Below are 13,682 nucleotides of genomic sequence, written 5' to 3' on the forward strand. Positions count from 1 at the left end.
AAATAGATTTTCAATATTTTGTTCAAGCGTATAGCATCCCATTTCGTAAATGTCAAACCTTTAAGTAAATTATGAACACATTTGACATGTCATTTGTGTTACCATTCTCAAAAAAAATAGGTGGTTCAAAAGCAAACGCTATATGGTCCACCCTGTATAATATTTCTTATCATATTGATGAGTAACAGATCGTAGTTTGGGTTCTGCAAGGCTTCAATGACAGATTTGCTGTCGCCGCATATTAGATGTTTTTTGCTCATTTGGGAGGCAAACATTACTGCTTCATGCAGTGCAGCTGCTTCTGCTGTGAAAGCTGAGCAGTACTCGTATAAAAATATTTTTACCATGCAGCAACTGATTCTGTCAAACTCGCTGAGAGCCGACTAACGGTCTGAAAACGGTCACACAAATCAATTTTTTTCACCATGATTTCTGAGTAGCAAGGGAATATTTTAGGTATGCGCTCAGTAAGCTTTTTTTTATTTTTTGCTCTTATTTTTAATTTTTACTTCCAATATAATACAATTTTTGTTTATTAATTATTGCCTTTATTATTTTCTAATGTTTGGCAAATTTAATTTTTAGTTCTCTATTAACTTCAAAACTGACTGCTGTTTTCGGAAACCATAACTTAGTTACATATGTGCGGTTTCCAACAAAAGTTCGCTAACATATAGTAGAACTTTCAGAAAAGTTTTGACTCCGGCAAATTTGCTTACCATTCAAATGCAATTTTTGCTATGTAAGCGTGTGTATGTATTTATGTATGTATGTATGTATGTATGCATGTATGTATGTATGTATGTATGTATGTATGTATGTATGACATGTACATGCAGCAGTCTAAATAATATAACTTTCACTAAAGTCGCTTTCTCTTTAGAGGAAAGGGAACTGCTAATTTTGTAAACTTCTGTCATTTAATTAATTAAATAACTCTCATTGTTAAAATGTACGCAAATATATGTTTATGTATGTATGTATAAGCGATCCTAGTGGGAGATTGTACGCATACAAAGCATGCCACATACAAATACATTCAATTTTGCCACTTAAAACTCAATAAAAATTATCTTAAAAAATTCTGCTGCATATATAAACTTTTCATTCAAGCAAAACAAAGCACTCACGGCGCCATCAGGCAACAAAATATGAGTATTACATCACATTTCCTAGTACTTTATTAACACCACACCGTAAATATTACATTTCAGTTCAAGTTGAAGTGCCAGCCTCATGAAAAAGTTTAATCATGGCAATAATTCTACAACATCTACAACATAAGTACGGCAAATATATTATTTATACAACAAATACAACAAATGTCAAATATGCTTGTATGCGTAAAAGTGCAAAGAAAACAAACAAAAGTTCCATCAAATAGAACTCTACCTACTCAGTCAAAGTTGCCATAATTAAGTCAATTAAAAACACTTGAGTTCAAAAACTGTTGACATTTATGGGAGTTGGCGTAAAGTTGCACAGCCTTGAGTTATGGCGCAATTACTAATGGCACTGCTGACTGCGCTGACCAACTCAATGGGCAAATCAACTGAGCACAGCCTTCACAATACGGCATCAGTTACAGACTGCCAGTTACGCGCCTCATGCAGCAGAGTACTCACTCCCTCGTGCCTAGTATAGTTGTTGTATAGTTGGTGGTATACCCGCACAGTTGTTGTGTTTCATTACAGAGTGCCTTGTTTTCACCTAGCCTATGCTGCTTTGTAGCAAATTGTTCCTTGTTTGCTACTTCTCACGCACACTACTCCTATTGCTTCCGAATTTTACACCATACAATTTTATTTGAAATTGCATGACCCTACATATTTCTCACTACCGCCTCTTCCCTAATGTTACACATAATGTGAGAGCGCAATAAATTTGACAGCCAATGAGAGTGGGTGGATTGATTTCAACTTTACCATCTACAGTAAATGTTCACAAATACAACAATGCATCGCCCCATACACACCTCATTCAAGAACTTGCTGCTACTTCTACTTCCCCTACTGCTACTCTGTTATTTTGGGTATTAGAAAGTTTTTGACACCATAACAACAAAAAAAAGTACTTATAATTAACTTAAATATTTTGCAAAGCAACAAATGTAATTAGTAAATGAAGCATTGTAAAATTAAATTGAATTTACTGGAGCGGGGGCAGCATCGCTGCGAAAATGTGTGTGGGGAATCATAAAAGTTAGAGTGGGGGAAAAAGTTTTCTTATTAATTTGACTTGTGTGCGAGCTGAATTGGGATATATTTAGAATATAATTTAATGAAATTAATGAGAGAAAATGAAATTTAGTACAACAAAATCAATGAGACAACATATTTTTAGAAGGAGTATATGGAAAATTGAAAAACCGATTACTAAACAATTTATTTGATAATTAAAGAAAGTGCTGAGCGCACACAGCTGAGCCGTGGTTGAGTGGTTAGTGCGCCACTGTTGTTCGGTTGGTGCAGCATTGGAGATCCAATCAAACAAGAAAACATCATCTTGTAATAGCGTTTGTCCGTAGCCAGAGACTCTGCGCAGCTGAGTAAATTTCTAGCTTGAAAAAAGTACGGAAGAGAAAAAACGGTCAATAAAACTATTGGCCTTTCGAAGTCATCTATATCTAAAGTGCAGGAAACTTCTATATGTAATATAGAATAGAAGAGAAGTTCGGTCAAACAACTAAAAAAAGATGTGTGAGCCAATACAGAAAAATATTTATATACACTACATAAATATAATTAGGGCTACCCCTTATTGAAGGTTTGGCCGAACTCCTTCTCCTATTTGTGCTGTGCATCTTGGTGTTTTTCCACAAATGGAGAGACTTACAGTTTTTTTTAACGCCATCTCCGAACGGCAAATGTTTTTTTCTTTCTTTGAGGATCTTTTTTCATACTTGAAGTCTTACCTTTTTCAGCCGGGGGGCGACGATAATAGTCGATAATTATTTTATTGCATTAGAAAGTCAATACCCTTACGCTTCTGGGATATTTCATCAATCCGATAGTTAATCGGTAAATTTAACCCTTTCGTCCCGAGTGATATTGAAATTTTATTGACTACTAAAGCTTGTGGTACATGTATGTACCAACAGTAGTTTCTGCTGTTACGTACCGATATGTACCATCAGGTGTATTGACAAAGTCTCTTTTACGAAAATGATAAAGAGGTCGTTGAGCCAAAGGGAGCTAGAAAGCATGATTGAAAGTATGTCAGATTTTTCTGCGGATTCATCAGACGACTACGAACCAAGCGGAGATAAAACAGATTCTTCATCTAATGAAAATGACGACGAAATGGGCCTTTACACAGAAAGTGAGAGCGTTCACAACCAAATTGATTTTGAGCAGCCTTTAACATCTGAGTCGGCATAGCGGGCTCTGCAACAATCCAGAAAATCAGCCACTGAATCTGAGCCTGAATTTGTTCATAATAATCGTATTCTTGATTGGATAATGCCAAGCGACTCATGTAGTACTGCCAAAATTATTCCACCAGTAAGGCCCTGTGGAATACTGAGCAATATCTCAAAGCAATTCACTGCATTGGAGATTATCCATAAAATGTTCCCACATTCCTTATGTTTACACATAGTAGCATGTACTAATCAGCGTTTGAAGTTATTTAACCAAACAAGAGGCAAACACCTGAAATTAATAAAGCTTACCGATAAGGGAGAAATCCAAAAAAATTTTTGGCTGCATGCTCATCATGTCGTACAATAAACTACCAGGGCTAAAGCACTATTGGAGCCAAAAAGAATCCATGGGCAATCGGACTACCACAAACGTGGTATTAAACTATGGCCACGTTGTGATGCTGATTCTGGATATACATGTGACCTTAATGTGTACGTTGGTAAAGGTTCAGCATCAAGTGTTGATTCATTAACTCTTGGAGAAAGAATTGTGAAGACATTAGCTTCAATCATAAAGGCTCCTGATGTAGTTCTATGCTTTGGTCGCTTTTTTACAAATGTAAATTTATTGGAAACTATTAGCTTTGCTGCTGTTGGCACTTGCATGGCTAACCGCAAAAATGTTCCAGCAATGCCAGGAAAACTTAAACGAGGAGAAGCACTATTTCGGTGTACTGATACGGGGCTTATGTGTATAAAGTGGCAAGACCAAAAAGAAGTGTTGTTAATGACTAATTGTCATAAACCTGATATGACTAAAATTTCAAAAAAAGACAAGTCAGGTTATCAAATGGAAATAGACTGCCCCGAAACAATTTCATTCTATCGACAGAAAATGGGCGGATTTGATCGGGCTGATCAATTCATAAGTCTCTACAATCATGATAGAAAGTCTACCAAATGGTGGAAGAAAGTCTTGTATACTTCCCTTGGTATATGTACAACCAACGCATGGATACTTTACAACGATTTGAGGCGTAAAAATGAGAAAGTTCCTTATCTTACATATGTTGTGAATCTTGCTAAAGAACTGATTGCAGAAGGGAAGAAGACTACAGGATTTCCATTAGAAAGAAGAAGTACTCTTTCCAAGAAGCGAAAACATTTTGGCTCACCATTATATCTGCCTGTCGAAGGTGCTACAAGAAGACGTTGTAGTCGTTGCGCGTTAGTAAAAATTCAAAAGAGAACAAAAACTATTTGCGAAGAATGTGATGTTTTATTATGTAAAGATTGTTTCAAGCTTTATCTCACGAAATAAGCGATATTTCTTTATATTATAGCGATAACACTAAGAATACAATGTAACTTGTTGTACCTGTTGGTACATACATATGTGTACCGGTTAAAAACTCTAGCGGTACATGTATGCACCACACCCTTTCCTCTCTCCACGGCCTCCCACAAATAAATTTTTTTACTTTTTCATCTGTTGGATATACGAAATTCGAATTCAGAGACGAAAGGGTTAAAGACATATTTGGTTTACAAGAGTATTAGAATTATTAAGATTTCTCAGTATTTCAGGGTACTTTCACCATTCGTTGTAAGCCCCTGTTTTTCGGCCGACGCGCTCTCTCGTCTATAAGCTATAAATCGTAAAATCAATTAGATAGGAAAATATCCTTTTGTCTACATATTTTTTAAGACCTTAAAAAAAAAAAAATAAATAATTGGCGCGTACACTTCTGTTAGGTGTTTGGCCGAGCTCCTCCTCCTATTTGTGGTGTGCGTTTTGATGTTGTTCCACAAAATTTTTAAGACCTTAAGGATGAGAATAAAGCAATACAAAAAAATATGTTTTTTGGTCGATTTTGACTAGAACCTCCCCTTAACACTCTTAGGTTACTACTTGTGAGGTTATTTGAAGCCATTGGCCTATATAGATAAATTGCTTCATGCTTTAAAAGTTAATATGCAAAGCACTGTTCAGTTCATAACATTCAACTGGATTTATTAGAAAAATTGCTTAAAAAAATACAAATAAATCAAATCCGTGAAGGATTAAGTGAGATTTATTTCGAAAATAAAAAAAATGCAAATGCAACTTTTATCTATTTTATTTGTTTATTTATAATATCGGACATACTAAATCGCTCATTTCATTTAACGCAATTAAAATATTTTGACTTTAGGCTAAATGTCTGTTATGACACAAACAAGCACGCGCGTATACTTAAGCAAATATGGGAAAAAGTAACCAGCCGTTAATAAGCATTTATTCACATACATACATATAAATATACATCCATACATACATACATCTATTTTATATATAATACATCATACACACATTCATACATACACACATCCATACATATGTACGCATTACTACTCAGTTATGTTAATCAGCCGATTTGTGGTGAACTGCACTTAAAACATCATTTTAACTGTATTATTAATATTAATGTATAATAATATGAATTTAAAAATGAATAAAAAATTAGGCTTAAAAAGCAAAACGATAACACCTGCTTTGTTTTGTAATTAAAATTCATAGCACTAAAGCAAAAAAAAATGTAAAATGCGCAAACAAATGCAAATCAAAGCAAGCAAAAAATATTAAAATAAATAAATAAATGGTTGAGCATTGAAAGGCATAATTTACATAACGATTTGAATTTAATTTACGCATGCAAATGTCATTTTAATATGAAATGTGTTTTTCATTGATTGTTGTTTTTCGTTCAAAAAAAAAATTGCGTAGCTTAACAAAGAACACAAAACATTTTCCATTTCGCAAATTAAATTTACAGATTAAAGTTTTGCCGAAGGTGTTGCCAAGCCACATAACCACAAAGCCATACAATGCAGTGCTCACGGGTATGAATAATGCACGAGCTGGCGCCTGGCCATATCTGTGTTGATCTTTTTCCCATACCAGCATTAGAATGTAGAGATGTATCGGATTTATTTTCTTTAATATTTGCACAATCGCCGGAACTGTAATAAGAATAAGATAAGTGGAGTGAAAATAGAAATTGACAAATATTTGCTTCTTTGTTAAAAGAAATTCCATGAAACTGTAAATTTTAGCAAAATTCAGAACAAAGCTTAACCGCAGGCTATGCTTTAAAGTATGCAACAACAAAAGGCTAGATGAAATGATTATTGTTCATATATTAAATATACACCGAGTTAACGAGAAAAACGTCCTAGCTACTTTGGTAATTTCTATTTAAATTCACTATATGAAATGCTGTTTTAGCCTCATACTGAAAAACATTTTATTTAAATTTTCGTTTTTTTTTTGCATCTACTCCCACGTTTTTTAAATGCTCGTTCAACGTCTGATTTTTCTGTTTTCATTTAGAGGCTTAATTAGTAGAAATCTCCAATTATATAAATAAAATAAATAAAAAAATCTCCAAACCTCCTCTGGCTGTCAAAAGAGGCTTGAATTTACGAACTGATTTATTTAAGTGGCTTGAATGGTTTTGAATTTACGATTTCCCACTAATTGTTTCTTATTTTACACCATTTAAAAAAAATGTATGAATGTAAACTATTTTGCAAACTATTTTGAAAACCAGTATGACTTTTTAAAGGTCTCTGCAAACAGGTCTTCTTCTTAATTGGCACCACAAACACTTAAGCGATTTTGGCCGATTCTAACAGTCGTCGGCGACAGTCGTCTCTCTTTCGCGTTAACCGGCGCCAGTTGGGCACACCAAATGAAGTCAAGTCCTTAACCACCTGATCTTCACAACGCAGAGTAGACCTTTCTCTTTCTCTTCTCCCACCAGCTGCTACTGCATCGAATACTTTCAGAGCCGGAGTGTTTGTATCCATTCGGACGATATGGCCCAGCCAACATAGCCACTGGATCTTTATTCGCTGTGCCATGTCTATGTAGTCGTAAAGCTCATACAGCTCATCATTCCATTCTCTACGAAACTCTCCGTCTCAGTAGCTCCGTCTCAGTAACTCCGTCTCGACAAGACTTAGCTTGCATTGGTTACGTTAATCTACCTATTTGACTGTGCTCGAGGAATTAATGAATTTTAAAAATGAGATATCAAGCTCAGTATCAAATAAAATTCCCAACTCGTATCATAAATGTTTTCACAAATTCTTGGAAAATAAAACGTTTTTGGCAACTTCTATTTAATGGATTCCTTCATTGCATTGCTTCAACTCCTCTTATTTAAAATTATTCATTTCATTACTTGCGCTTTTCTGTGCCGCCTTTATGACTGAGTGCACATTCAATTTAAATTATTTTATTCTATTAAAAATAATACTAATTGGTTTTCCTTTTTGAACATCTTACGAAATGTAAAATAGAAAATTAAAATTTGTTGGATGTGAATATTAGTATTGGATTGACATATATATACACATGTATGTACATACAATTGCAGTGAAAGTTTTACGAAAATTAAATTGATTCAAAACTATTATTAGAGAATAATAGGAGTCATTATTATGAGCGAATTATTTTTATGAGCACAAATCCGTTTATTCTACTTTAATTAAAATTTATTAAATGCATTTAAAAACTAAAATTAACTGGAAATTTCTCCATTTTGTTTTTGCTTGCAGGCGCCGTAGGTGGTGATGGCGGTGATGATGGTGACGATAAGGAAAAGGCAGAGGAGGAGGAGAGGGAGCGTCAGGAGGCCATACGCGAGGCCGAAGAACGACGAAAGGAGAAGCATCGTAAGATGGAAGAGGAGCGCGAAAAGATGAGACAAGATATTCGTGATAAGGTAAGTGAAAAAAGCAAAACTTTAACTAAGCTACGGATCTTATTGAATTCAAATATACAAAAAAAAAAAAAAATAATAAATCACTGTATTCAATGTATTCGAATCGCCGATTACCGGACAATGAATAAAAAATTTCTGTATAGAAAATTTCTGTCGATCAGTAAGCAGGGCTATAGACAGTGAAGATCTCAATATAGATAATCTAAATTAGCTAAAGTAAACTGAAACTGCAGAACACGCCTGATTAAGTATTCCTCCAGAAATGATTAACAGCTTGACATCACCCATACCTTCATCCTCCATGAAGGTGTCATTTTATCTAACTAAGCTACGGATTTTAAATTGGAATATCAAAAAAAATTACAGAGTTTGAAACTTCTAAACTAGGTGTACAAAACCAAAAGTTAAAGACAAAAGTCAGAAATCTTATAAAATTATACTTAAGGTAGTAGTCTAGTCAAATACTCATTTTTTATAGAATTGTTTTAGAAATGTTTTTTTTTAAAGAAAATAAAATGTGATCCTTTTGATTTTGACATATTTTTTTGTAGTAGTGTGGCACCAAAATAAGCAGATAGGTTGCTTGTCAATAGGATTTTGGCACTTCGGGACACATGAAATGAAAAAGTTAAAAAAAAATATTGTGCTTACAGTCCATAAGTTCGTGCATTTTTTAAAGGTGGTTTTAAAATTAATAGAAAAGATGTTTAAAGTATTTATTAATTAATAATATATGTCCCTTCATTATTTGCAATGTCTTCCCAACGTTCACGCAAATTTTAAATTCCCTGCTCAAAAACTGTTTGTCCTTGGAGCCAAAATACACTTCGATATTCCTCTTCATAGCTTCTTTTGAGGATTAGTTCTTGTCACTCGCATGGGATTGAAGTCCACGGAAAAGGTGATAATCATAGGGTGCAATATCCGGAGAGTATGGTGGATGCGGCATTAGCTTCCTTCCGAGCTCGTTCAGCTTGCCTAATGTTCGCCTTGCGGTATGAAGTCTTGCGTTGTCGTGGTGAAACAAAACTTTGCGTCTATTCACCAAAGACGGTCGATTTTTGTTAAGTGTCTCATCCAGAATTGATAGCTGATGAGAATAATAATCAGCAGTTATCGTCTGATTTGGTTCCAGAAGTTCATAATAAACAATACCGGCCATATCCCACCAAATAGACAGGAGAATCTCCTTGGGGTGAAGGACATCTCTAGGGGTCGGTTCTGGTGTTTCACCTTTATCTAATCATTGGCGTTTGCGAACAGGATTATTGTAAAGGACCCATTTTTCATCACCAGTAATGATACGGTTCAAAAAACTTTAATTTTCAATCCGTTGCAGCAGCTAAGAACACACATTCACTCTCTGCTGAAGGTTGGCGACGGAGAGTCTATGCGGAACGCATTTTCCCAGCTTTAAAACCTTTCCTAACTGAACCAGGTACCTGTGAACTGTTCCATGCGAAAGATTTAACCTCTGAGCTATCATATCGACTGTCAAATTTAGCTCAGCTTCAACGAGTTCGAGCAAGGCGTCGGAGTTAAAGACTTCAGGACGACCAGCGCGCGGGGTATCCTCCACGTCGCAGATACCACTTCGGAATTTTGAAAACCACTTTTGCGCAGTCCTTACACTCACGGTATCCTTTCCGTGAACAGTGTTTATTTCTGCAGCAGCAGTTGTTGCTTTTTTACTACTTTTATAAAAAAAATACAAAATATGCGTCTTATACGCGCTCGAAGATTCCATTTTATTTTTTAACAACTCGTGCTTCTATCCTCGATTAAAATCACTTGTTGAATGCACAATATATCAAAGAAAATATAAATAGTTCCGTTATATTCCGTGAATAATTTTTTGAGTGTAGGGCTTGGACAATCGTACTCTTTTCATGCTTTTGAAATTTTATAGGGAATGAGAAAATTTCGACAACTTAGACCCTCTACATTGTCAAGGAACAGTTAAGCATGCCGGTGGAGTATAATGGGGTAGTGATGCTTTTCTAAAATATTAAATAATAATAATAACTCCGCAATATAAAGGGTTTTCGAATGAGAGGTGTTATTCCCATAAAAAATCGTTAATCATCTCTCGATGGCGATAGATAACACCTGTTATTGGAAAACCCTTATTACAAGATTCTGCAAAAAATTATTATGCATAAGAAAAGCCTTTGAAAACTCATTTTTTTTAATCAACATTCACTCTGAAATGGTGAAATCAAGGCGTATTCATTAACCTTCATGTGCCCGGGATATAAAACTTACGTACCCGGTCGGCTTACTACATTTGTAGTAACTACGTAATTGCATGCAAAACCAATGTAATGTTAAGAAAAAAAGACTTGTATGGTGTTTTTTTTATTTGTACGTGTGTAATAACCTTTTTATTTAAAAATATTGAATTCAGGTGATAATTTCAATACAAAAAATGTTTTAATTTTCCGGAGTTGAACAGCATTTTCCCAAAATATATTTTTCGGCTTGGGCACTGCTTTTTTGCACCAACTACAGATTTTTCGTGTGTTGTTACGACTTCCTATTTCTCAGTATTGACATGGTACAGGATATTTTGGTTGTTTATCGTTGGAAATATCAGGTATAATAGATGAATCAACATTAGATATAGCAGAAAGGGATCGATCCAGTGCCTTTTCGATAGCTTTACGTGTTTGATGGAATCCCAGCACCCGGGGAACTTGAGAGCGCTGTTCAATTGCTGGCATAAAAAGCTGCTTAGACAAGCTCCGCAAGAAATCGCGCGTCTGTGCGACGGTTATATGGATTGTTTTCCGAGTAAATGATGAATGATGCAAGTGCACTTATGTCCAGCATGTTGTAAAACATGGCCAAGGGCCAACGCAATGTTTTGCGTTTCGTTGAATATGCAGAAAGCATTTTATCCATTGCGTCGACGCCTCCTTTGTTTGCATTGTAACCAAGGATGTATTGCGGCTTGTTTTTCTTTTCAGCAACAATTGTATTTGTCAAAGGTGTGATGGCAACTATTATAACTGATCTGCCTCGTTTTGGAACATAAGATACCAAAGAAAACTTTCCATCGAGAAACCCGAAAATGGAAGATTCTTCAGCACGATTGCGGTCAGCCTTCATTTCATATGGTACAAACGTTTTATTTTGACGAACAGTACCAAGAATAGCAAGACCTTTGGACATTAAATACTTGCCTAAGTTTAGTGATGTAAAAAAATTGTCACAAATAATAGTCCTTCCGATGTTCTCCCAATGCCATACTAACCTTTGCCCAACACCTTCACTACGTTATTTTCTCGACCAGCATTTGAGTTTTTTCGAGTATATATTTCACTTTTGAGTGGATAGAACGCTATTAGCATCGCATGCAAACCAAACCTTTATCCCATACTTGGCAGGCTTAGAGGGTATGTACTGAGTTAACCTAGTTCGACCGCGATAAGCAAATAATTGTTCATCCACAGTAATTTCTCCAGATGGTTGGTAATATTTGCGCAGATTTGCGTTCATTTGTGTCTACAATTCAGATATTGGAGCAGCCTTATCGGCTTCTAGCCTAACTGTTCTTGTACGCTCGCTGTCAAATCGAATGAATCGAACAATTTCTTTGAAGCGTGACTTAGGCATTACTGCTCGATAAAAGCAAACGCATTCTTGGCTCCATAGCACATTCACATCTTCGTCATTTGATTTATTTACACCAGCTAGATACGCAAGACCTATAAATGCTCTTAGTTCAATTAAGGTTAATTTCTCCCAGATTATTTTATCTCCTTTTCGTGCTTTTTCATTCGTATCGACTAGAATTTGTTGAAGCATTAATGGCTGAAGTCAACTATAAAATACTATTTTGCATACATTTTATATGGTTACTATAAATAATAGTTCGAGTGTTATTATACTCTTAATTGACTTTGATTTGATAATCAGGAAGCTACTAAAAAATTCGGGCATTGTTGTTTCGGAAAATTTTTTTTATCTCACTTTTTTTCACAATTTACTACAAATGTAGTAAGCCGGGCACATGAAGGTTAAAGATGGTGCCACTAGAGCAACAACAATATTTGATACGTTTGATTCTCAAAGCAAGTATTGGTAAAGTATTCGCCTTGTTTCATTCTAGGCTGGCAGCCACATGGACATGGTGAAAGAAACAGAATAAGACAGCTGATTTACCGATACCACCTTTAATAGATTCACCTTGGGTGAAGTACCAAACGGAGCGAAAGCAACCGAATTGGTGATTGTCCCCACACGAAACTATGCTGCCGTTAATCCATTGTTCCTTGGCTACAAAAATATTTGTAAACCCTCATCTCCCTAAATTACTGCTAAGCCATTAAAAGCAAATGGCTAATAAGAAAAACAAGCCAATACAACTGAAAGTTAAAATAAAAATTTGTCCATACAAACATCCAAAAAAAAGGCAATTATTTTTAAGCGCATACATTTGCTGACCCGCCATTTCGTGGCCACTCAAAACAAACATTAAAACTACACTCACTAAACTTTAACAATACCACCGACAAAGCATTCAATTTGAGGCATCAAATGTTCTAGCAGTAAAAGTTGGCGAAAAAAAAATCCATGCAAAATGGAGTAATGTGAAGCAGCTCACAGCTAAATCGTTTAAAACCATATTAAATAGCAAAAAATACATGCATGTATGTGTGTGTGTGTGTGCAAACATACATTCCGTGTGGCTTAAGTTCTGAAGTAATAGCAACAAACTGCGCTTGCAGCTATGCAGCGGTTTACAGTGCACACTCTGCTGTTATTGCTACTCGCTGCAGTCATTAAAACTCACATTTTTTTTGCCCGCTATAACTTGTTGTTGCTATCGTTAGGCGGCATAATAGTTGTTCAACGTGTTGTTCGACAACTTCCGTTGCCGCCACTGCAACCGCCACCGCCGTTATAGCCATCATCAGCGACAGTGGCTTACCACTTTTCTGCGTCAGCACCCATCCAGCGCATAAATTATTCGCTGTTTGTTGTTGGTTTTGGCTGTTCATGCCTTTGAAAACATGGAGAACATTTGCAGTTTGTGGTTTTGAATATTTTGGAGTTACATGCAGGGCATGAAAACTTTAGGTTCAAATGCAACTTCTTTTACATTGAATTTCTGAAAATCTAAGAAACGAAGTATTTTTTCATGTTAATTGGCGAACTGCGATAAGTGGAATCAAGACTGGTAGTGCAATTTGTTTATAAAAAAATTATGCAACTGAAAGAATCACGATTTGAAAAAACAATCGAATAGGCAGAGAAATTCAGCTTCTCGTTGTATTACCACAAATATTTTATGGTAAATATTTACTATTGCAAACTTGCGTAAGAGGAATGGGGAAGCAAAAAAGAGTAAAAAGGGTAAAAGGAAAAGGAGCGAAAAACCGAAAATTATTCTTTCGGATTTGATACTGAAGAATTCCTCAGGCGGGTATTATTCAAATATGCTATTTTCACAGGCGTAGCAAAAGAGTAAAGGCCAAAACGCCTAAATCTTAGTTTCACGAAAGCAAGTCAGCTGAGCAAAAGACGCTGAAATAATTTTG

The 13,682-nt window shown here is 35.5% G+C and overlaps 1 protein-coding gene across 3 annotated transcripts in view; it reads left to right on the top strand.

Annotated features, from left to right (window-relative positions):
• LOC128855791 (complexin) overlaps positions 1 to 13,682 on the top strand; it is a 124,491-nt gene that overhangs the window by 60,098 nt on the left and 50,711 nt on the right. For 2 of the 3 annotated variants that reach the window (XM_054090971.1, XM_054090972.1), the window contains exon 2: positions 7,970 to 8,136. In XM_054090971.1, the coding sequence (XP_053946946.1) occupies positions 7,970 to 8,136 (167 nt within the window). The remainder of the gene's footprint in view (positions 1 to 7,969; positions 8,137 to 13,682) is intronic. The other variant, XM_054090973.1, reaches the window with a different exon arrangement.

Source organism: Anastrepha ludens, chromosome 2, assembly GCF_028408465.1.
Source record: "Anastrepha ludens isolate Willacy chromosome 2, idAnaLude1.1, whole genome shotgun sequence".
In the NCBI taxonomy this organism is placed as follows: domain Eukaryota; kingdom Metazoa; phylum Arthropoda; class Insecta; order Diptera; family Tephritidae; genus Anastrepha; species Anastrepha ludens.